We start from the raw sequence: 22450 nt of genomic DNA, 5'->3' as shown, positions 1-22450 counted from the left end.
CTCTGGATGCTAAATAATGTTGAACCCACTCAAAGAATGCCATTCTTTGATGAACTTAAAAAGTCCATTTTCACAATTAATGAGAAAAAATCACCAAAATCTTTTGTTTGGGTTCGCTTATTCTTCATAAAAAATATACAAATTTGTTCAAGGAATAAATTTCCGTGCTTCGACCTCTTCAGGAATGTTAAAATTACTTTGAACATAAATTGTTATCCAAAATTCCAAAACAATCGACTCCTGTTTTTATACAATGCAAAAATTTCAAATAAGGGGGTTGAGGTTCTTTCCAAATGACATTTGACGATTTGAATCAAGAACAAACTTGGCTGCAGGTTTTACGAAATTGAATATTTGGAATTTTGTTAATCACTTGAATAATTTACCAAGATGTCGCAGTATGAAATTGATCAATTTTCTCCTTGTATAAGGGTTTTAACAGGTAACAAAACCTTTAATTAATCGTCTTTAATCTTTTTACTGGTTGCCGTTTAATCAAGAATCTTATTATTGTCCCGTATAAACAAGATGGAAGTACAAATTTGGTTAATAAAAGTGTTTTTATCGTAGCTATCCACTCCAAGTGTAAACACAGTGAAACGTTCTGTTTTACTTGTGATTGTAATTCGCACACCCGACAATAACTTCGTCGAATTGATAAAACAGCTCCAATGTTTAAAAAAATATTACCTAATTGGGCGCACCTTCCAATTTAAATTAAAATTGAGTCCGTAAGTAACTCGCACTTGTCACCAATATCTTTACGAATAGTTTCTAATCGAATTACGCGTTTTGAAAAATAATAACAATTTTGTTTATGTTCGCTGTAAAGCGGTACATGTGTAAATCTCCTATGCCGACTAGAATAGAAATCCGGCCATAAATATGAAGATAGCGTTGCACATGTGCAATCCAATTTTGACGCGCTACTTCAATTTCGTTTATAAGAAGAATTTCTTTTCAATGCTTTCATAAATAAGAAAGTTGCCACTGCGCATGCGGAAACCTAAATTTTAAAACTAACGTTAGATTTCCCTTTGTTCCAAGTTGCTATGTATCAAATTTAATTTACATGCTTCCATAAATAAAAAAGTTGGCACTGCGCATACGCAAAACCAAATTTTGAAACTGGCGTTAGATTTTCATTTATTCCAAGTGCCTATGTATCAAATTTCATTCAATATTTTTATAAATAAAAAAGTTTTCAATTCGGTTTATAAATGGTCGAGATGCGAAAAGGGCACCTGTGAATTTTGAATCCATTCGACTCAACTTTTGGCATTGCGTATTATATGGCTAAAGCTATGCCCATATTGAATTTCATGCAATTCAGTTCATAACTAACGGAGATGTCAAAGCGATCGGACATTTCTAAACAAAGTTATCGTTCACACGGACAGATAGAGGGACAAACAGACAAAGGAACAGACGGACAGACCAACAGACAGACGACAGACAGCAATACAAAATTATAAACGATCTCTAGGATGGTTAATAAACGGCAAAAGTGTAAAATTATGGAACATGTAAAAAACGGTTTTTTGGTTTTTTACAATAACTTTTTTAGCAATAAACGCAAAAAAAATTCCTTCCTTGGTGCAAGCCTCGACACCATAACGAACCAAATAGCGAAAAAAGTAGAACAATAGCTCTTAAGATAAAGAACTAGTAGCGTCTCAACGAACGAGCGGACGGACGGACGGACGTACGAACAAAGTGGCCACAATAGCGCATTTTTTTTTAGTTTTGTAGAAATGCGCTAAAAATCGGTACCAGTAAATCGCACCTGCATTAATTTATTTTGCAAATACTACAACTAATAAAAAATATTATTCGTCTAAAGGTTAAATTTTGTTGTTGTCAACGCAATGAGCACAACAGCCAAAACCGAACTGGTGGTACAAATTAGCAGAAAATTACAAGTGACACATTTCAAATTGATAGCACGCACTAGCAGAAAAGCACAAAATTTTAAATTGGTAGCACAAAATTACGAGACTAATTCCATTCTAGGCGAGACCACAACTTCACGGACCCACTTAGCACACACAACTGATCCTTATTTTCCTTTCAGGAACTGTGGAGAGGATCACTGAATTGGCCTGCATGGAGAACCGTCTCGTTGTTTTTCGCCTTTATCATCTGCCCCCCGCTTTGGGTGGCCCTAACTTTGCCGCTCGGGCACAAATACAACAAAATTCCCATCATTAAGTTTATGTCGTACTTAACCTCTCACGTGTACCTCATGTTATTTTTACTGATAGTCGGCGTGACACCCCCATACGCAGTGGTGCGCGAAATGTTAATCCCTTACTGGTACGAATGGATCTTATTAGTGTGGTTAAGTGGACTCTTACTATTCGAATTGACTAATCCTAGCGATAAATCGGGACTCGGATGGATTAAAATATCGGTGCTGCTTTTTGGAATTTTCGGTGTCGGTACGCACGTGCTGGGATTTTTTATTACGCCCAACAGTTGGCCGACGTTGATGTATTGCCGAAATCAGTTATTTGCGCTATCGTTCCTGTTGGCATGCGTGCAAATATTGGACTTTCTGTCGTTCCACTACCTGTTTGGACCATGGGCGATTATTATAGGAAACCTAATGAAAGATTTGGCAAGATTTCTTGCCGTTTTAGCCATATTCGTTTTTGGATTCTCCATGCACTTCGTCGCGCTGAATCAGCCCTTTAAGGATTTGTCAAATACGGAGGTGAAGCAGCTGCGTAGGCCGCCACCGGGATACTTTCGTGAAGGTAAGTCCCTTTAGTTATTTCCGTCATTTTGCGGTTACCACTAACTATCGATTTGAAGTAATTTTTGGACTTTATATAATTTGTAGTGTTGTCAGGTGACATATTATACTTGGTATTTGTACTTACTTTTATTTTGACAAAGGGAATCTAGATAATAGAACTATCCCGGTAAATGTAGACTGGGTTGGAACAACCACAACGGCTACGGTACCACGATATGGTCGCCTCCGCAAAAAGCACACGGTGCAAGATGAGGGCAGTAAGTGATGCCTGTGGGGTTTTAGTCCTTGTCTAATGGTGTGTCGTCGCAGACCGGCATTGCTTTTGTGTGTCTGTCTTTATTTATGTTAGATGAAGTAGTACTGGGTTAACGTCTGTCTGTATGTGTGTAGTCGGTTAACGCCTTTGTACTAATTGACGGATACATTTCATAGTGAAAATGAATCCTATAAGCGCCTTTGAGAAGCTATCGTTTGCCGTATTTGGACAAACGACACACGATGAGCTAATAGTAGAGGCGCCGGCAGGAACGCCACCCTATCGACCGGATTGGACGAAGAATCTGTTCAAATTTTCATTCGGCATATACATGTTGGTCTCGGTCGTTGTGCTAGTCAATCTTCTCATTGCTATGATGTCTGACACTTACCAACGCATCCAGGTAATTAGCGTGATTTGTGATTCCAGTCCAAAAGAACCCGGTGGAGATTTTTGAGCTGATGTTTTTCGCGATTTTTGGACAAACTTCAGCCGAACAGCTACATACCAAGCAACATCCTCAATCGGCATGGACTGAGGCCTTATTTAAACTCATTTTTGGAATATATATGTTGGTCTCCGTTGTTGTTTTAATTAATCTACTCATTGCTATGATGACCGATACATATCAGAGCATACAGGTAACGCTCTTGCATGCTGTGGTGCACGCCTATAAATACAATCGCACCAGTTCTCTTGGACTGGATGACATGTGATAGAATAGACTTTTCGTGTCTTCATAGATAAAGTGGTAGGTTTTCTGTAGTTAACTCCGCTACTTTATTCATGAAGTTGTTCACTTAGTTTAGTGTTTACCGCAACAAAGTTGTACATAAACTGAAATCATCGGATGTAAATAAACATGTACAGAAATCCATTTACACATGCGTAGGCACAATCCGATATTGAATGGAAGTTTGGTCTGAGCAAGTTGATACGCAACATGCATAGAACAACAACAGCGCCCTCTCCGATCAATCTAATTACAACATGGCTCTTTTACCTAGTCGACCTGTGCAGAGCTAGAGGTAAGATTCGGACTTCAAAGTAGGATACGTGGTAATACTCTGTGCTTAGTGAAAAAGAAGAAACGGCCTAGTCTGGTGCACATGATGAACACCTTCCAAGCGCAAGAGCTAAGTCCAAGATCCAAAGCCGGTGCCAAATGGTTGTCGAAGGTCAAAAAAGGAAGTCAAATCGCTCCAAAGGAATCGGTCGCATCGTTGACGGTGACCCAGCTACGAAGCCCCTTAGGCTCGCAGATGAGCTTCAACTTACACACCAACCGTATCGAACACGTCGCCGACTGGGAATCAATTGCCAAAAAATACAGGGCGCTCGTTGGACACGTGGACGAAATCAAGAGCGCTACAAACACCGACGCCGAAAGTGACGATAATGGAAATGAAAGCGACACACCCGTTCCTAATAACGTCGCCCCTTAAAAGTCAATAACTCTTCCAAATGTAGATAGAATTAGTCGCATGTAAATACCTGGTTCCTATTCTGCAACAAACTAGCTTTATACATAGCAATTTTTATACTCCCAGGCTTTCCTTCGTAATTGTATAAGTGAACAGGATTTCATCCGCAATGTATGCCAAACTTTGTATCAAAATTGTTATATAAGAGTATAAGAGTCTTTGTTTATTAAATGAAGTAGTTTATGTAAGATGTTTCGTACAAATAGTTACGTTTAAGTATGTCAGTAGACCTAAAACATTACAAAGATATAAAGTCCAAAAATTACACTGATCGTTACTGAAATTCGCCTCATATTAAACCTCACTGTTCTTTAAAACTAGGAAACGGTTAGCTTACTACACAAATCAGACAGAGTAGTTTCAACAATTTGGACTATTTCTCTTTGTACTGTTAGAGCAGTCCTTAATTACTTGCAACGATATGTATTTTTAATAAAAAAAAAAGAACATTGGAAACTTTTTGTCTTTCAAAAACGGCTGAGAGGTTAGATGATTCAATTTTAATAAGTGGTCAACAAATAGCATCGGTCATTTGCGATTGCTATTGCCGCGTATTAATCGTCCGAAACCTAATGCATTAAAAACGCTTAACAACAACGTAATACTGAGTAAATCCCCACCAAGGAGTGTGTAAAGTTAGTAGAACAGGAACTGAACGAACGTCAATTTGGGCACTTTGAAATGCTCTGTGGCTTGCACCTTTCTCTTGTGACCTGGATCACTTTCATTAGTCCGGAACTGAAATGACCTTTACAGTTTGAGCTTACAGTTTGTCATTTTAGGGGAAGTACAGTAAGCATCAAAATACTAAACTGCTACATAGGTACGGTACCTCGTATTATAAACTGTGTGCAACTGTATTTGTCACAGTACGCAGATGTGGGAGTCCCCAAAAATAATAAACTCACAGACTTGGAATCGACGCCAATAACAAATCGATTCTGGTAGACGTTAAATTTGGCACAAGCTACTAGAGTAACAACGCTCAACATTTTAGACTATTTTGTACTATAAGATATGGTATCAAATAAAAGCGCACTTAGGGGATGGAAAATTCGCGCTCCCGTAGCGACCCACTTCTCACATCAATAAAGTAATGCCCAGTTGCACCAACAAAATTAAGCCTTGCCTAAAGTTAAGTCGAACTTAAAATCTATGGCAACGACTATTAAGACAATCGATGCCATGGTATTTAAGTTATGCTTAAGTTTAAGGGATGCTTAATTTTGACGGTGCAATTGGCCATAATATTTAAACATAATCCATCACAGAAATAAATATTTACTGTGGCTAGTACAGATACCAGCCGCACACCTGCGCATGCGTGACTTTGCCCATTCTATTTCCAATCGGTTTAGCCGTTTAGCCGGAAATGAAAGTACAGACAGATATACAGACCGACATATGAGACTGAATTTTCTAATAAAATTTTTAATTACAAAACCAAAAGGAACTTTGACTTTAAAGAGCAATTGAAGGGTTGCTTAAGAATCATTTATACATAACCGAATAACGAAATACAAATATTTGGTGTACTACAAAAATTACAACCCCCGCAATCGAGGATTAATGCACGTGAGAGTCCGAATTCTAATAAAATTCGTAATTTTAAAACCAAAAAGAACTTTGACTTTAAAGAGCAATTGAAGGGTTACTTATGGATCATTTATACATAATCGCGTAACGAAATATAAATATTTGGTTTACTACAAAAATTACAACCCCCGTAATAGAGGATTACTACACGTAAAGGTCCGAAATCTAATCAAATTCATAATTTTAAAACCAAAAGGAACTTTGACTTTAAAGAGCAATTGAAGGGTTGCTTATGGATCATTTATACATATCTGAACAAAGAAATACAAATATTTGGTGTACTACAAAAATTACAACCCCCGCCATCGAGGATTAATACACGTAAAAGTCCGAATTCTAATCAAATTCATAATTTTAAAACCAAAAGGACCTTTGACTTTAAAGAGCAATTGAAGGGTTGCTTATGGATCATTTTACATAGGTAACCGAATAACGAAATACAAATATTTGGTGTACTAAAAAAATTACAACCCCCGCAATCGAGGATTACTACACGTAAGATTCCGAATTCTAATAAAATTCATAATTTTAAAACCAAAAGGAACTTTGACTTTAAAAAGCAATTGAAGGGTTGCTTTTGGATCATTTATACATATCTGAACAAAGAAATACAAATATTTGGTGTACTACAAAAATTACAACCCCCGCCATCGAGGATTAATACACGTAAAAGTCCGAATTCTAATCAAATTCATAATTTTAAAACCAAAAGGACCTTTGACTTTAAAGAGCAATTGAAGGGTTGCTTATGGATCATTTTACATAGGTAACCGAATAACGAAATACAAATATTTGGTGTACTAAAAAAATTACAACCCCCGCAATCGAGGATTACTACACGTAAGATTCCGAATTCTAATAAAATTCATAATTTTAAAACCAAAAGGAACTTTGACTTTAAAGAGCAATTGAAGGGTTGCTTATGGATCATTTATACATATCTGAACAAAGAAATACAAATATTTGGTGTACTACAAAAATTACAACCCCCGCAATCGAGGATTAATGCACGTGAGAGTCCGAATTCTAATAAAATTCGTAATTTTAAAACCAAAAAGAACTTTGACTTTAAAGAGCAATTGAAGGGTTACTTATGGATCATTTATACATAATCGCGTAACGAAATATAAATATTTGGTTTACTACAAAAATTACAACCCCCGTAATAGAGGATTACTGTAACACGTAAAGGTCCGAAATCTAATCAAATTCATAATTTTAAAACCAAAAGGAACTTTGACTTTAAAGAGCAATTGAAGGGTTGCTTATGGATCATTTATACATATCTGAACAAAGAAATACAAATATTTGGTGTACTACAAAAATTACAACCCCCGCAATCGAGGATTAATGCACGTGAGAGTCCGAATTCTAATAAAATTCGTAATTTTAAAACCAAAAAGAACTTTGACTTTAAAGAGCAATTGAAGGGTTACTTATGGATCATTTATACATAATCGCGTAACGAAATATAAATATTTGGTTTACTACAAAAATTACAACCCCCGTAATAGAGGATTACTACACGTAAAGGTCCGAAATCTAATCAAATTCATAATTTTAAAACCAAAAAGAACTTTAACCATAAATAGCAACTGAAGAGTTGCTTATGGATCATTTATACATATCCGAATAACGAAATACAAATAATTGGTGTATTACAAGAATTACAACCCCCGCAATCAACGATTACAATACATATGATTCTGAATTTTCTAATAAAATTCGTAATTTTAAAACCAAAAAGAAACTTTAACTTTAACCTCATTTTGTTTGATCTGGTAACGTTTCTTTCCTAATTTCGTCAAAACCGATACTATTGTTTGTGTAACTTCAACCCTTTTCTAAGAGTTTGAAATTTCAAAATTTCGCTTTCTAAGTAATTGGTTTTGTACTAGCTAAGACCTTTAAATTAGGTACCTTTATTTGCATGAAGATCACGTCTTTCTTAATCGCCATGGATGGGGAGAGTTGGCGGCAGAGGATCTCCAACTGCACTCGTACACGTCGGTGGACCACTGGCAAGCGGGACTGGTGAGATATTCCAAACACTGAAAAGAGAAATATTATAAATGTAAAAAAACCGCAGTTTATATAGAAACCGGTAAAAAATGTGCAGAATTAAAATATTAGTAGCTGTCGTAGTTTTATAGATATGAAGCACTTTTTTTATGAATGAGTATGTATCTAATCAAAAGAACAAGCAATCCGCTATTCTGAACGACTCAAAAACCATGACGTACTCACCTAGTTCGATTGAAACTTGAGTTCACCAGGATTAGGGTAGACTTGAATCCGGTCATCTGTGAACAATCAATGAGATTAGTACACCCTCCAAAGTGTACTCATAAAGTGTGTTTGTTCAATAATTAGCTACCTAATCAGAGATGACTTACGATCAATCATCTAATCATCTGAGAGTAGGTATCTAATTATTACATAAACGTACACTTCTGTAACGATTACTCACCTCCCTTTGAAAACCAAAAACCCGATCTTCACGCAATACTAAATGGGGTATGATCAACCCCTAAGACATGTTCCTTGGAAACATAATGACTGGCTGCGGTACTTCCTGGGGGAGGAAAACTGTTCACTTCACTAAATTACTATGGCTATGAATTCATGGCCATAACAATTCATATGGAGTGAACTGCTGATGACCATTCCAAAAATGACCGCTGCCAGTCTATCACGCCACCAAGATTAACGCTGAGAGAGTTAACCACAACTCAATTAGAACTACAATACGAAGATCGGCTAAAATTATTCGTTGATTCTTATTTTGGTCACTTTATACACTATTCACTTTTCCCCCACTGCTAAATACACAAAAAAAATGCAACAAGTCACATGCTTAGAACAGGAAAAATCCTACCTTTATAAGGCTGCCCTTCTGGAATCTGAAACAAAAGAAAATACGTTAAAATGATGAAGAAAATTTTTCAAAATAGTTAATAGTTAGACTATGTTTTTTTTTGGAATACATTACGTTATGAATAGTGACTATATTAAATATTATAAATTTACCCTTTAGCCTTATTCATTCCGTTTTGGACCACTGGACGCTGCTACCCGCAGCCGGCGTTCAGGCATAGTGAGTTGGGATCACTGAAAAGTGAGAAATATATATTACAAAAGAGCTCTCGTGATTTTTGTGTAGAACTATAGTTACTGGACATTTGGTTTACAAAAAATATGATACATTAACATGGTACGTAATTTCGGGGCGATCAAAATCGGGTTATATTAAAGTGAATTGTGTACTTACCTCATTAGCCTGAATCGTGTTCAACAGAATCGAGTTGATTCCTCTCAGGTAGATGCAGGACGAGGGCGGGGTCATCATTGGCGCTGTGAACAATCGAAAGGATTTGTAAGTAATCATGTTATAAAAAACATTTATTGGCTCTGTTCCTTTATTAATCAATTACCTCAATGTGGTCTTTCATCTCAATGTTAAGATCATCTTATACATTAATAAACGAACATAAGCCTATGGTGGATTAATCACTTACCTTCCTTTAAAAACGTGATCTTCGTATGACAATCTTTGGTAACGAAAAAATTGACTGGAATAGTTCCTCATGGCCTCATTTACAAGAAAACTGAAAGAAACCGATACGGCTGTGAATTATAGTCATACCGGACGTTTTAGGGTAACTGTTTCATGCCACGAGAGAATCATTGCAATCAGTCTTACATCATCAAGATGACTATACGAAGGTCAGTTAAAATAATTACCTGGTTGGTTTTCTTTGTAGTCACAGTATTCACTATATTCACTCCCCCCCTCTTTTAAATACACAAAAAATAGAATACCACCACCCATGCACCGAAAAAGAAAAATCCTACCTTTATAAGGCTGCCCTTCTGGAATCTGAAACAAAAGAAAAATATGAAAAAAAAATTTAGTAGTTAATAGTGAATTTCTATGTTACTTTTTTTTTGTTTTTGGAATACATTACATTGTGAATAGTGACTATTAATGCTCAAATTAGATATTAGACATTTACCCTATAGCCTTATTTATTCGGTTTCGGACCACATGACGCTGCTACTTCCACCCTGTCCACTCTCCTATCGTAAGCCAGAATCCAAGGCTGCCCTTCTCGAATCTGAATCAAAGAACATAAATATACATTAAAACTATGAAACACGAGTAAGGAATTTGAGTTTTTACATGCACGGCGTTTGCTAGAAGGGCCTCCTCTCTCCTTTTGTTGTGCTTTACTACAAATATCAAGTTAGGTACTACTTTTCATCCGGAAAATAGAGACTGAAAATGGACCTGCAAACCTAGAATTATTTTCAAGTTTTTGTATGTTATAGAGGATCATCTATTGGTTAAGAATGTAAGTTTCCGACCTCCCACCACTTGTGCTTTCCCGTACCCCCGAAATTTGTTTGGTTTTTTTAGTTTTTCATTCATATTTTTTTAATGGTTTACTGGACTTATTTCAGTTTAAGCCCTTCCATCCGCTACAAAAAGGAATGATTATTTCAACCTCCTATAGTAGTTCAACTATTTAGCTTTCGAACGTAATTTACAAATCATTATTTTATATTAATCCTGTGTGGGGTTGCTAGCCGCAGGTGGGGGATAGAGAAATGCTCGCCAGATATGACGGGTGCCGAGGAAATAACATACCCGGGGTGGGCCAAAACTAGCCTTGAGGTATAAGGGAATATACCCGATCTCGATAAGAGGTCGAGAAGGAGGGCTATGGTTGGTAGAAATTAATTCCTTTCGTTGAGACCTTTCATTAGAGTACCATGAATGATAAAACAGGTTCCACTCCCCCGCCCCCCTCCACCCTAGCTCCACTCCGTACTTTCATAAGGACACAAAGAAGGGCAGTAGTTGGTAGAAAACGGTTCCTTTCGTTGAGACCTTTAATTAGAATACAATGAAAGATAAAATTATTTTTTAACCCCTCCCCCCTCAGGCCCCGTAGCTCAATGATCTCGAAAAAGAGTCGCACGGGAAAATTATAGTTTGTACAAAGTAATTTATTTCGATGCGACCTTTCATTAGAATACCATGAAGGGTAGTACATGTGAGCCCCCCCCCCCCCAATTTTCTAAAGTTTAACTTGGCACCACTAAACGCATGCGTATGCAAAATCTGAGACCAATTGGTTGTCGTATGTAAAAGTTATGCACGTTTTACTTTAAAAAACAGCATCTCAGGAAATAATTCGTTGAGAGGCCCCCTTTTAGACAGCGAAATTTGATGGCCGTCTGGCAAACTTTCAAGGTATAGGCTACCTACTGCAAAAAATTTCAGGACTGTAGGACCATTTCCCTAGAAGTAGTTCGAAACGGCAGAAGTGGGTCCGGACGGACGGACGGACAAAACGCAAACAATAGCAATTCTTACAAAAATGTGCCAAAAATTAAGGGAAAAGAAGATGATGACAGAATGGAAAAATTAAATAATCCACTCCTCATTAAGGGAATGGGGAGAGAGTTATTCCATGAGGAGTGCTCCGGACTAGTTTCAACATTCAACCACAAAACATAAAAGCGAAAAGAAAGGTGAAGAATCACCATTGCAAAATCAGAGACCAATTGGCTGGCGCATGTAAAACTTGGGCATGTTTTACCTTCAAGGACAGCATCTCAGGAAACAATTAATTCATGGGGGGGGGGGGCTCCCCTTTAAAACGGCGAAATTTTGATGGGCACCTTCAAGGCATTGCAAAAAATTCCAGGAATCTAGGATAATTCCCCTAAAGGTGGGTCCGGACGGACGGACGGGCAGGCGGCCGGAAAAATAGCAAACAATAGCACTTTTTTTAATTCTTAAAAAATGCGCTAAAAATGAACGAAAGGGCGAAGGGGTGTCCGATATTGATTTTGAAAAAGAATTTATTCACAAACGTTACTCATTGCAATTGAAAATAATTTAATAGCACTTCCCGATTTACGCCCAGAACAACGGACGGACGGGCGAAGAATGGGTCGTCTCCCGAGGGATATTACCTAATACGATTACCTATTCATAGTGGCCATACATGTACTAGTACTATTTACTACAGTATGAACTGCGATGAAAGATGAGTTTACACTGTATTAGGAGAAAGTGGCAGGTGTCTTTAATTTATAAATCCGCATTTCCTATGTGTCAGAAAAACTGAGCACTTGCAAATAAATACCGTCAAATTAGATCGATTTTGCCATCAATTGGTGAGAAAAATCTTCTCTTGTGCAGAAATTGTTTGAACCTTTAACCATGTAGCCCATTATGTATAAAAATTAGTACGTACCTAATTAAAAATTTGAAATTTTTCAAATCGATTAACGTAATTTTAGTTGATTAGTATAAATACGAGATTATTTTAAAAGAATGTCTTGATATCGCCTCAACGGCCGCATCTGGTGATGACGTGGCGCGTTATCTCTGTACACGTGGCAGGTAACGCTACAGTTTCGAATTCTAATTTACCATTCGGATAGATTTAGAATGAAAATATTTACACTGCGGTTTATTTAGTTTGTTCATATGAGAGTTTATTACATGTTTTTGGATTTCTATGTGACGAAAACCCACTTTGGAGCATACTAGTTACCTTTTGACTATTATGAACCTAAACCACCGACTAAAAAAACCCAACCCTTTCCAAATAAATTTCTGAATTTTTGTTTCATGGTAGTAGTTCCTAATAGGCACAAGAGGATATGGTTTTTTTATGATGGGTACATTTAACTACGGGCCCTTTTACCGCCCCAATTAAATAAGGTAAAAACTCACCCTTTAACCTTTATTAATTCAGTCTCTCCAAGGGAAGAATCACTACCAAACACCATTGGAAAAACACTAAACCCAACCGTCGACGTTTCTCGCGTTACTACAATCGGAATCGTGACGTAGACGGATAGGTAGGTAACGAGTGAGACAGAAAACAAGTGCCTTATGGGAATACTTTGCTGAGGTTATTTTCGCGCATTTCCAATCGTCAAAGTTGGAATTTATTCACAAATTTAGAAAATACTCAGTGTTTTGAGTACAGTTTAATCAAAATAGGAAACCCTATCCAATTTTGATTTGTTTGAAAATTGAATTTGAAGGCAATTATTTCAATTAAGTACACGGATGGCACAAGTTTGTTGTTTCAAATTCTTATAAAGCATATTTGGGGCATTGGCATTCTTTTTATCTTTTAACTTTAGTGAAAATCAGTAATTTTTTGCAACTATTTGGCGCGCTTCTAGTTTTTTTTTAATGGTTCCCGTACTTTCGAATTTTAGATTTAAGTTGCTGGTCTACTTTTCGGACATTTTTTTAGTTTAACATGTTGGATTTCCGGCAGCAACCCTTGAAATTTTTAAAGGTTGCGCATTCCTGGTTTCTGTTCACGCACTTGGTCGTGAATAAGAAGTTAATTTCAGATCTGTATGATTTAAATTAAATTATATTTCCAATCTGCCGAGGTTAATGCTTGTTAATGGCACTTTTACATGAAAGTTAGCTGGAGGGCATGAGCTGAAGGGACGCACGGATGAAGATCCTTTCCCCTAGACTACTCATTGCAATTGAAAACATCAGATTAATAGCACTTCCCAATTTACGCACAGAACAACGGACGGACGGGCGAAGGGTCAGTCGTCTCCTGAGGGATAGTACCAAATATATACTATACATACTTCGTCCTCTACATCTGGACTCTGGTGTGTTCATTTACTTATTTACTACAGTATGCACGGCAATGAAAAATTAGTTTACGCTAGATTAGGAGAGAGCGACAGGTGTTTTTAATTTACAAATCCGCATGTGTCAAAAAACTAAGCACTTGCAAATTAATACCATCAAATTAGATCGATTTTGCGATCAATTGGTGAGAAAAATCTGCTCTTGTACGGAAACTGTGTGAACCTTTAACCACGTAGCCCATTATCATTGATACCATTATGTATGCATAAAGATTAGTACGTACCTAATTAAAAATTTGAAATTTTTCAAATCGATTCAACGTAATTTTAGTTGATTAGTATAAATACGAGATTATTTTAAAAGAATGTCTTGATATCGCATCAACGGCCGCATCTGGTGATGACGTGGCGCGTTATCTATGTACATGTGGCAGGTAACGCTACAGTTTAGAATTCTAATTTACCATTCGGATAGTTTTAGAATGAAAATATTTACACTGCGGTTTATTTAGTTTGTTCATATGAGAGTTAATTACATGTTTTTGGATTTCCATGTGACGAAAACCCACTTTGGAGCATACTAGTTACCTTTTGACTATTATGAACCTAAACCACAGACTAAAAAAACCAAACCCTTTCCAAATAAATTTCTGAATTTTTGTTTCATGGTAGTAATTTCTAATAGGCACAAGAGGATATGGTTTTTTTATGATGGGTGCATTTAGCTAAGTGCCCTTTTACCGCCCCAATTAAATAAAGTAAAAACTCACCCTTTAAACCTTATTAATTCAGTCTCTCCAAGGGAAGAATCACTACCAAACACCATTGGAAAAACACGAAACACAACCGTCGACGTTTCTCGCGTTACTACAATCGGGATCGTGACGTAGACGGACAGGTAGGTAACAAGTGAGACGGAAAACAAGTGCCTTATCGGAATACTTTGCTAGAGGTTGTTTTCGCGTGCGCTCCCTCCAGTTTCCAATCGCCAAAGGTGGAATTTATTCACGAATTTAGAAAACACTCAGCGTTTTGAATACAGTTTAATCAAAATATGCAACCCTATCCAATTTTGATTTGTTTGAAAATTGAATTTGAAGGCAATTATTTCAATTAAGTTAACGGATGGCACAAGTTTGTCGTTTCAAATTCTTGTAGAGCATATTTGGGGCATTGGCATTCTTTTCATCTTTTAACTTTAGTGAAAATCAGTCTTTTTGCAATTTTTGATGTAGGTTGCTTGAAATGGCGCGTCCAATTGGAGCTGGATTGTTTGGCGCGCTTCCAGTTTTTTTAATAGTTCCCAGAATACTTTCGAATTTTAGATTACAGTTGCTGGTCTACTTTTCGGAAATTTTTTGGGTTTTCATGGTTAGCATCTTGAATTTCCGGCTTGGAACTTTTTAAATATTGCGCTTTTGCCCAACAGATGTCATTCATGGTTTTCTGTTCATGAATTTGGTCGTGAGTAAGGGGTTAATTCCCGATTTTAATGATTTAAATTATGTTATATTTCCAATTTACCCTCCCCCTACTTTTTTGACGAAAATACACGTTTTGAAGACGCAGGAATCAAAATCAGACAAAATCTCGATGATGTTGATCGGTCTGTCTGACTGTACCTAGGACTATACTCTAATTTCCGGCTAAACGGATGAACTGATTGGAACCAAATTTGGTACACATATTCTTAGACATGAAAGAAAGGAAAGCGTTTGAACAAAACGCGGATGCACAGATGCGTGAGTGGTATCTCAAAATCTATGTCAATAATTTTCATTATTTGGATTGATTGATTTATTTATTTATAAAGCGATCATCTGTCAACTTAAACGCGATCTTTTTGCAACATACGCACAAATTTGTCTTACTCAAAAAAGTACCAAGCACAATTTTCAAAGTATCGCTATAATAATTGCAAAAATAATTAAAACGCATGCCGTTTGAGTTGATGAAAAGGTCACAACTCACAGAGCTGGGCAGTATTGATTTTGTAAATACTTTTTAATATTCAAATACTTTGTACTTAAATACTTTTATGGAAGCAGTATTTGTATTTGTAACTCAAATACTTTCACAAATATTTAGTATTCGAATACTTCGCAAAGTATTTGGATACTTCGTAAAGTATTCGAATACTTCGCATAGTATTTGAATACTTAACCTTCCTTTTTTACCAAAAATCGACTACTCCAGAATTTCTCGGGAAAACACCTTTTCTTATTAATTTTGGTGCGTAGAATCCAAAACAATTCGTTCTTTTTCGATCAGACATCTAAATCAAGTTATGGACGAGAAACCAATTTCGAAAGAAAATTCAAAAGGCTGTAACTTTTGAACTAGTAGTCCAATCTTGGAACTGTTTGAAATTATGGATTCTACAGGCCACATTCTATAAGAAAAATTTTTTCCGGGTCGATCTGAGACAATTTTTTTTTCGGGCCTCAGAAAAAGGCAGTGTATAACCTTCCTTTTTTTATCAAAAATCGACTGCAACAAAATTTCTCGGGAAAACACTTTTTCTTATTAATTTTGGTGCGTAGAATCCAAAACAATTCGTTCTTTTTCGATTAGACCTCTCAATATAAAGTTATGGACAAAAAACAAATTTCGAAAAAAAATTCAAAGGGCTGTAACTTCTAGTAGCCCAATCTTCAAACTGTTTTAAATTATGGATTCTACGGGCCAAATTCTATAAGAAAATGTTTTTTCCCGGTCGATCTCAGACATTTTTTTTCCGGCCTCAAAAAAAGGCAGTACTTTTAAGTTAGGTATTCAAATATTTGAGAACAATTTAGAAATGTTTAGGGAAAGTTTCCATTGTCACAAAATCAAATATAAAAATCCGATACATCTGAATACCGAACTCGATAGTCTACGTAACTTAAAAACAATAGGGACCTTTCTTATATCCTTAAGACCATTGTACCAATTTTCAAAGCGATCGCACGTTTCTAAACAAAGTATCATGCACACGGACAAACGGATGGTCAAAAATGGATCTGTTCCAAAATCGCTAGGATTAATTTCAGAAAGGCGTACGTATCATGTGCACGACGCTTTGAAAACTGGTACACGTATTCTTAAGGATATAACTGGGTATAAGAAAGGTCCTGGTAGGTACCTCCTATATAATAATATAATAATAATATTTCGCTTTTACTCCCCTTAAATTTGTATATAACAATAGAAATATAAAAAAAGCTAACCCCATACAAAGTATAACTTGATTTTTAAGTAGTATTAAGACTTTTATCTAGTATACTATTTTAAATTTTTAATGTATTTGAGTGACAAGTATTTGAATACTTTTTACTGTATTCGAATACTTTTCAAAGTAAGTTAATGAAATACTTTTCAAAGTATTCGAATACTTTTGATAGTATTCGAATACCTTTGAAAGTATTCGAATGCATTCTAAAGTATTTGAATACTTATTTTTTTAAGTATTTGAATACTTTTCAATGTATCTGTATCTAGCATTCGCTTGTGCTGGACGTTAAAGTATTTAGTATTCAAATACCTTTGATTTGTGTAAAGTATTTACTATTTAGTATTCAAATACTTTTTGAAAGTATTCTGCCCAGCTCTGAAAGGTCATAGAGCCATACTGTTATACGACAACGATAAATGATCGCAGAGGTATAAGCGTAGCAGAAGATTTTGAAGTGGCTTTCCTAAAAGTACTTTTAGTTAGTAGAACACCTCGGAAAATACTCCAGGAACTATTTGTCTAGCTAATGGCCGTAACACAAACACTATCATATTTCCCCATTTCTGGTCTACTAACTTTACCGACTCTCACCAGGCTCCACAATTCGTAACGATTTAAAGCTGTAAGTAAAACGTAAATTACTCAGTCGTAGGTACTACAACATAATTGATCAATCCCTTGTACTGGAAAAATTTCCCTATAATCGTATAAACTAGTACATTCCCACACTTGCTCCAAGCGTCTAATAAAGCAATTTTCGCAGTGCTTATGAATCCAGCAAAAGCAGCTGAAAGGTTGTTGTTCGCCCTTTTTGGACAGTCGAGAAATACCGATTTAATTACAATGGCACCTCCCGAACGTGCCCAATTGAGACCAGACTGGACGAAAATTTTGTTCAAAATAGCGTTTGCCATATATATGTTGGTTACCGTGGTTGTTCTTATTAAACTTCTAATTGCCACGATGTCAGACACATACCAACAAATTCAGGTAACTTTGTCACGCAACCTCTTGGCGATCCGCATAATAACGCTCGAATCTTTTACACACTCAGGCCCGATCTGACGTCCAATGGAAGTTTGGATTAAGCAAATTGATTAGAAGTATAGATCGAACGACGACAGCGCCACCGCCAGTTAATCTAATCACAACTTGGCTTTTCTATTTTGTTAGCGTTTATAGAACTAGGGGTAAGACTCTCAGTTACGCATGTTTAGTTGGACTGATTTTCACCCCGCAGCAAAAAAATCAATGTACGCAAGCCCAAGAACGAAAGCGAGCGGTAAATGGCTCGCGAAGTTGCGAAAGCGAAAAGAGAGGACGAGAAGAACGTCACTGACCGTCACATCTTTAGTGCAGTATAAAGATTCCGTCGACCACCAAAAAAGCATTGTAGCAATAATACGTTCGATTGAAACGGTAACGGATTGGAACGCAATATCGAAAAAGTACAGATCCCTGATGGGTCTCACCAGTATTTCCGAGGTTGAACATTCCAAAGGGAACGAAAGTGGCAGCGAGCAAAGCGAGGATGATTCCTAAATTAAAATGTGTTCCAAAAATGCTTCCAAAACAACTTTAGAACGTGTCTTTACCTAATGCAAAAAAAACCTATATTTAAATAGCGCTTTTGGTACTTATACAGAGAAACAGGGTAGGAAATCTGACGTAGATCGGATTTAGACAAGTCTGAAAATTTATTATTAACTGATCTCAGAGTAATATATCTTGTTGTACATGGATTTTTTATAATGAAATTTAATATGTGCAACAGTGCCGTAGCAAATACTAAATCATTATACAATACATAACAAGATCCGACCAAAACGTCTTGCAAATGCCATTTTCTGATCATTCACAACTTAACTTTAGGTTCAATACAAAAATACTTTTCCTTTGAGAAAAACGTCTTTCATACCTAGCTCATTTTTGGAGGTAATAACAATAGCAAAATCATTACATACCTGCATGACAAGTCTTCCATAAATATGTTCCGTTTCGCACCTAGATCATTTGTACCAAAGATAATGTTCACCTAGGCATTTCGTGCCTTAAACTTTTTGACTCCTAGTTTTAAATTAGCATAGGAAAACTGAAGTCAACTAATACCTAATTAACGGAGCTGAAATGCTAAGAGACTAATTCTTCCCCTGCTTCTCCACGCCGAGGGCTATTCGGATGCTACAAAAATAATTTACATAGCTCTACGGCAGCTGGTTTCCTTATCAGCGGTTAAAACGCCTCTACAAATTGAAAAAATATTTTTACCTTCTATTTCTCACACCTAGAAGAAATTAAATCTGAAAGCTACGGTTTCTTAATAACGAAGCGCCCAGTTACTGACCCGTATATGGTGATTAAAGAGGGTTCTTATACGAAACGGGTGCTTCGTTACAAGAATTGAAGAATTTTAAGAGCTGTAGATGATGAAAGCTGAAGGATCGGAAGAACTGTTACTGAATCCAAAGAGCTAAAAAAAATGCAACTAATCGATCAGAAAACTTCTAACAATAGCACCCGAAGCATCACAAAGATTCCGAAGGTCCGCCACGTGAGTGAATAGCCTCAACAATCTGACTAGAATGAAATCAGAAGAATTGATGCATCCGATGGAATTGAGGAATCCAAAATAGCTGTTAAAAACCCGAATTTAATAGAATCATACCTGAAAATATGAAATAATCATAGACATACGGTGTCTTCCCGGGTGGACTAATCAAAAACTTTTTATTTGTAATAAACAAACAACGTATTTCTTCTATCACACTTGGTTCTCAAAAAATTCTCATTCGGACGACAGATGCGCCTCCTTCAAACCTTCCACTTTACCACCACAAGTTTTATCGTGGTGCAAATTTACCAATTGCAAATAGTACAGGGAGCGAACGTCCATGGTTGCGAATTTTCCTCGTCGTGGAATATTATGCTGCAAATTATCCATGGTCCGAATTATCCGGCTGAGAATTGTCCAGATAGGAATAGTTCGACTGCAAATTATCATGATACCAATTGTTCATGGTGCAAATTATCTGAGTATGAATTGTCCGGGTGCGAGTTTTCTATTGTGCAAATTTAGCTTGGTACGGATTGTGCAAGAGTGAATTGTCTTGGTGTGCGTTGCCTAAGTACGAATTATACGGTTGCAAATTATTCTGGTACGAATTGTCCGAGTGCGAATTATCTATGGTAGGTATTCTATGATGCGAATCGTGTTTGATGGGAATTATATAAGGAGCTATGGTGCAAATTGTACGTGGTGTGAATTATCCGGGTGATAATTATCAGCGTGCGAATTGTAAATGGTGTGAATTATTCGAATGCGAATAGTCGGGATGCGAATTATCTGAGTATGAATCATCAGAGTGCAAATGGTATATGGTGCGAATTGCCTATTGTGCAAAATTACCATGTTGCAAATTGTCTGAGTTAGAATTTTTTTGGGTTCGAATTACACGAGTGCGAAATATACGGGGGTGGATGATTGTTGTACGGATTATCCGGGCACAAATTGTCCATGATGGGCATTCTATCGTGGGAATCTTGCTTGATAATTGTCCGGATGCGAAGCATCTGGGTACGAATTATACTTGACCACAAACTTTCCTACATTTGTTCACAGAAAACATTTTTGACTAGAAAGTATAGTGGAGTAAGTCGCAACACCTAAAACCCAAAGCTTTTCAAGAATACGGAAATGTTCCTACAATGTTACCTGTGATGTCGTTCCTCGCGTTGTTCTCATTGTTAATTACTTCCTGAGCACTCAGTCAAAATTAATTTAAAGGTATACGAAATAGAAACTTCTCCACAGACATAATGATAGATATCCAATTCTTCATAAAAAAGGTTTGAACTGCACCAACACATACATAATTTGCTCCACCACCGTTACCCAAAGGAAAATTGTACCCCCATGCAAAGGTAAACATTTCATCTTATTTATCTATAGTAATTGCTACGCCACTGCAGCACAACATTTTTGATACAACATTTAAATGCACAATATGTAGAAATATTATGCAGGTATGTGTATAGACTTACAATAAATGAAATAAATAAAGTAGTTTTTTATTGAAATTTTGCCCCATAAACTATTATGCGTTTTCTAAAATTTTAGGATACTAAATAACATAATAAAGGAGTAAATTTTGACTTCCCCAAGACTTTCCCTGAGCAAATCCAGCTATAGCATTCTTACGTAAGTGACTATCTGTTTTGTGCTTCTATAGTGTTCGCCGTATATCGTTACCTAAACTAGCAACCCCCTGTATTGTTGCTGTATATCCAGCTACTGTGTTGTCATAAATATGCTTCGTAGGGTAGCGTAGCGTGTGTAGACAATTGTCGAGCTAGCAAAACTTGCTTCGCAGTTTGTCTAATGGAAGTTTTGTATTTGCAGTGGAGATAAGCCCATTGGAAGTGTTTCACCTACTGTTCTTTGCCGTTTTTGGGCAAACGTCGCCGGAGCAACTCCAAAGCAAACGTCACAAACAGACGCAATGGACGGAAGCTCTTTTTAAGCTCATTTTTGGAATATACATGTTGGTGTCCGTTGTAGTTTTGATAAACCTGCTAATTGCCATGATGTCGGATACTTACCAACGGATCCAGGTAACGCACTTGACCTATTAATACGCTTTAGGATAATTTCACGCGAGTTTAGGCGCAATCAGACATCGAATGGAAGTACGGTTTAAGCAAACTGATTCGAAAAATGCACAGGACGACCACCGCTCCATCACCGATCAACCTAATCACGACCTGGCTGATTTACTTCATCCAGCTTTGTATTGCAAAATGTAAGTTACACCTTGATCTTCACCCATTAATTACTGTTGCCTTCCAGCCAAAAAGAAAAGGAAACGTCCCAACATTATCGAGGTGATAAAGACCTTCCAAAATGCGCACGGTCTGAGCCCGCGATCGAAGGCGGCCGCCAAATGGCTATCAAAACTACGATCGAGAAGAGTGGTGCCCCAGGAGACTACACTGGCAGTACCGACAGTTTTCAGTTCGCCCACGGCCTCGCACGTCGATGGCCAACTTCATCAAACCTACATTGAACACGTCGCTGATTGGGAAGTTGTAGCTAATAAGTATCGAGCCCTAATGGGATACATTGAGGAAATCATCGAAACGAATCAATCAGATGAATAAAATTCATTTGCTTATATTATTAATCGCACATATAATATCCAATGGAGCATGTTTGTATCTAAATATACAAGTTTATCTTATTGTTAATAAACACTTAAAGGTCATCTTGAGGCTTTTTGAAAAGTTCTATGCACCGAACATGAAGCAAAAATCCACCGGTTATGTTGGTAACCAAGACGCGGACCGGAACATAAACCCCCACCCGGAGTATTCACCACGAAAAAAACGCACTCAAAAGATTCACTAAAGTGAGATTACTAATTCATAAAGAAGTGAAACCTTCCCCCCCAGTTAAAGCTTATCAAAAATTTTCCACTTGAAATTTG

At 36.8% G+C, this 22450-nt stretch overlaps 2 protein-coding genes and 1 long non-coding RNA gene across 6 annotated transcripts in view; 2 read left to right on the top strand and 1 right to left on the bottom strand.

Annotated features, from left to right (window-relative positions):
• The window catches only part of LOC116176473 (serine/threonine-protein phosphatase 6 regulatory ankyrin repeat subunit B), a gene marked incomplete at its 5' end in the record, with an annotated part of 44846 nt that extends 23915 nt beyond the window's left edge, over positions 1–20931 (top strand). Inside the window, 5 exon segments of one of the 4 annotated variants that reach the window (XM_031495064.1) lie at positions 2075–2759; positions 2902–3018; positions 3194–3420; positions 3910–4045; positions 4095–4900. In XM_031495064.1, coding sequence (XP_031350924.1) covers positions 2075–2759; positions 2902–3018; positions 3194–3420; positions 3910–4045; positions 4095–4462 — 1533 coding nt within the window. 4 annotated transcript variants of the gene reach the window in all.
• On the bottom strand, positions 8017–14615 carry LOC116176476. The gene is made up of 6 exons (XR_004146447.1): positions 14524–14615; positions 10114–10215; positions 9369–9977; positions 9128–9208; positions 8345–9000; positions 8017–8148 (listed from the first exon to the last, which is right to left on the bottom strand). It is a non-coding gene; the product is annotated as an uncharacterized LOC116176476 (long non-coding RNA).
• A 147-nt stretch (positions 20932–21078) lies between the features above and the next one.
• LOC116176474 (short transient receptor potential channel 2 homolog) lies at positions 21079–22218 on the top strand. The gene is made up of 4 exons (XM_031495067.1): positions 21079–21165; positions 21367–21578; positions 21631–21766; positions 21814–22218. Exons 2-4 carry the CDS (start codon positions 21507–21509, stop codon positions 22122–22124), a joined length of 519 nt encoding a protein of 172 aa, XP_031350927.1. The 5' UTR covers positions 21079–21165; positions 21367–21506; the 3' UTR covers positions 22125–22218.
• The last annotated feature ends 232 nt before the right edge of the window (positions 22219–22450 follow it).

The sequence above is a fragment of the Photinus pyralis genome, unplaced genomic scaffold, assembly GCF_008802855.1.
Source record: "Photinus pyralis isolate 1611_PpyrPB1 unplaced genomic scaffold, Ppyr1.3 Ppyr1.4_LG7, whole genome shotgun sequence".
NCBI classification, from domain to species: domain Eukaryota; kingdom Metazoa; phylum Arthropoda; class Insecta; order Coleoptera; family Lampyridae; genus Photinus; species Photinus pyralis.
The sequence above is the reverse complement of the archived record's forward strand: the minus strand, read 5'-3'. Positions and strand labels throughout refer to the sequence as shown.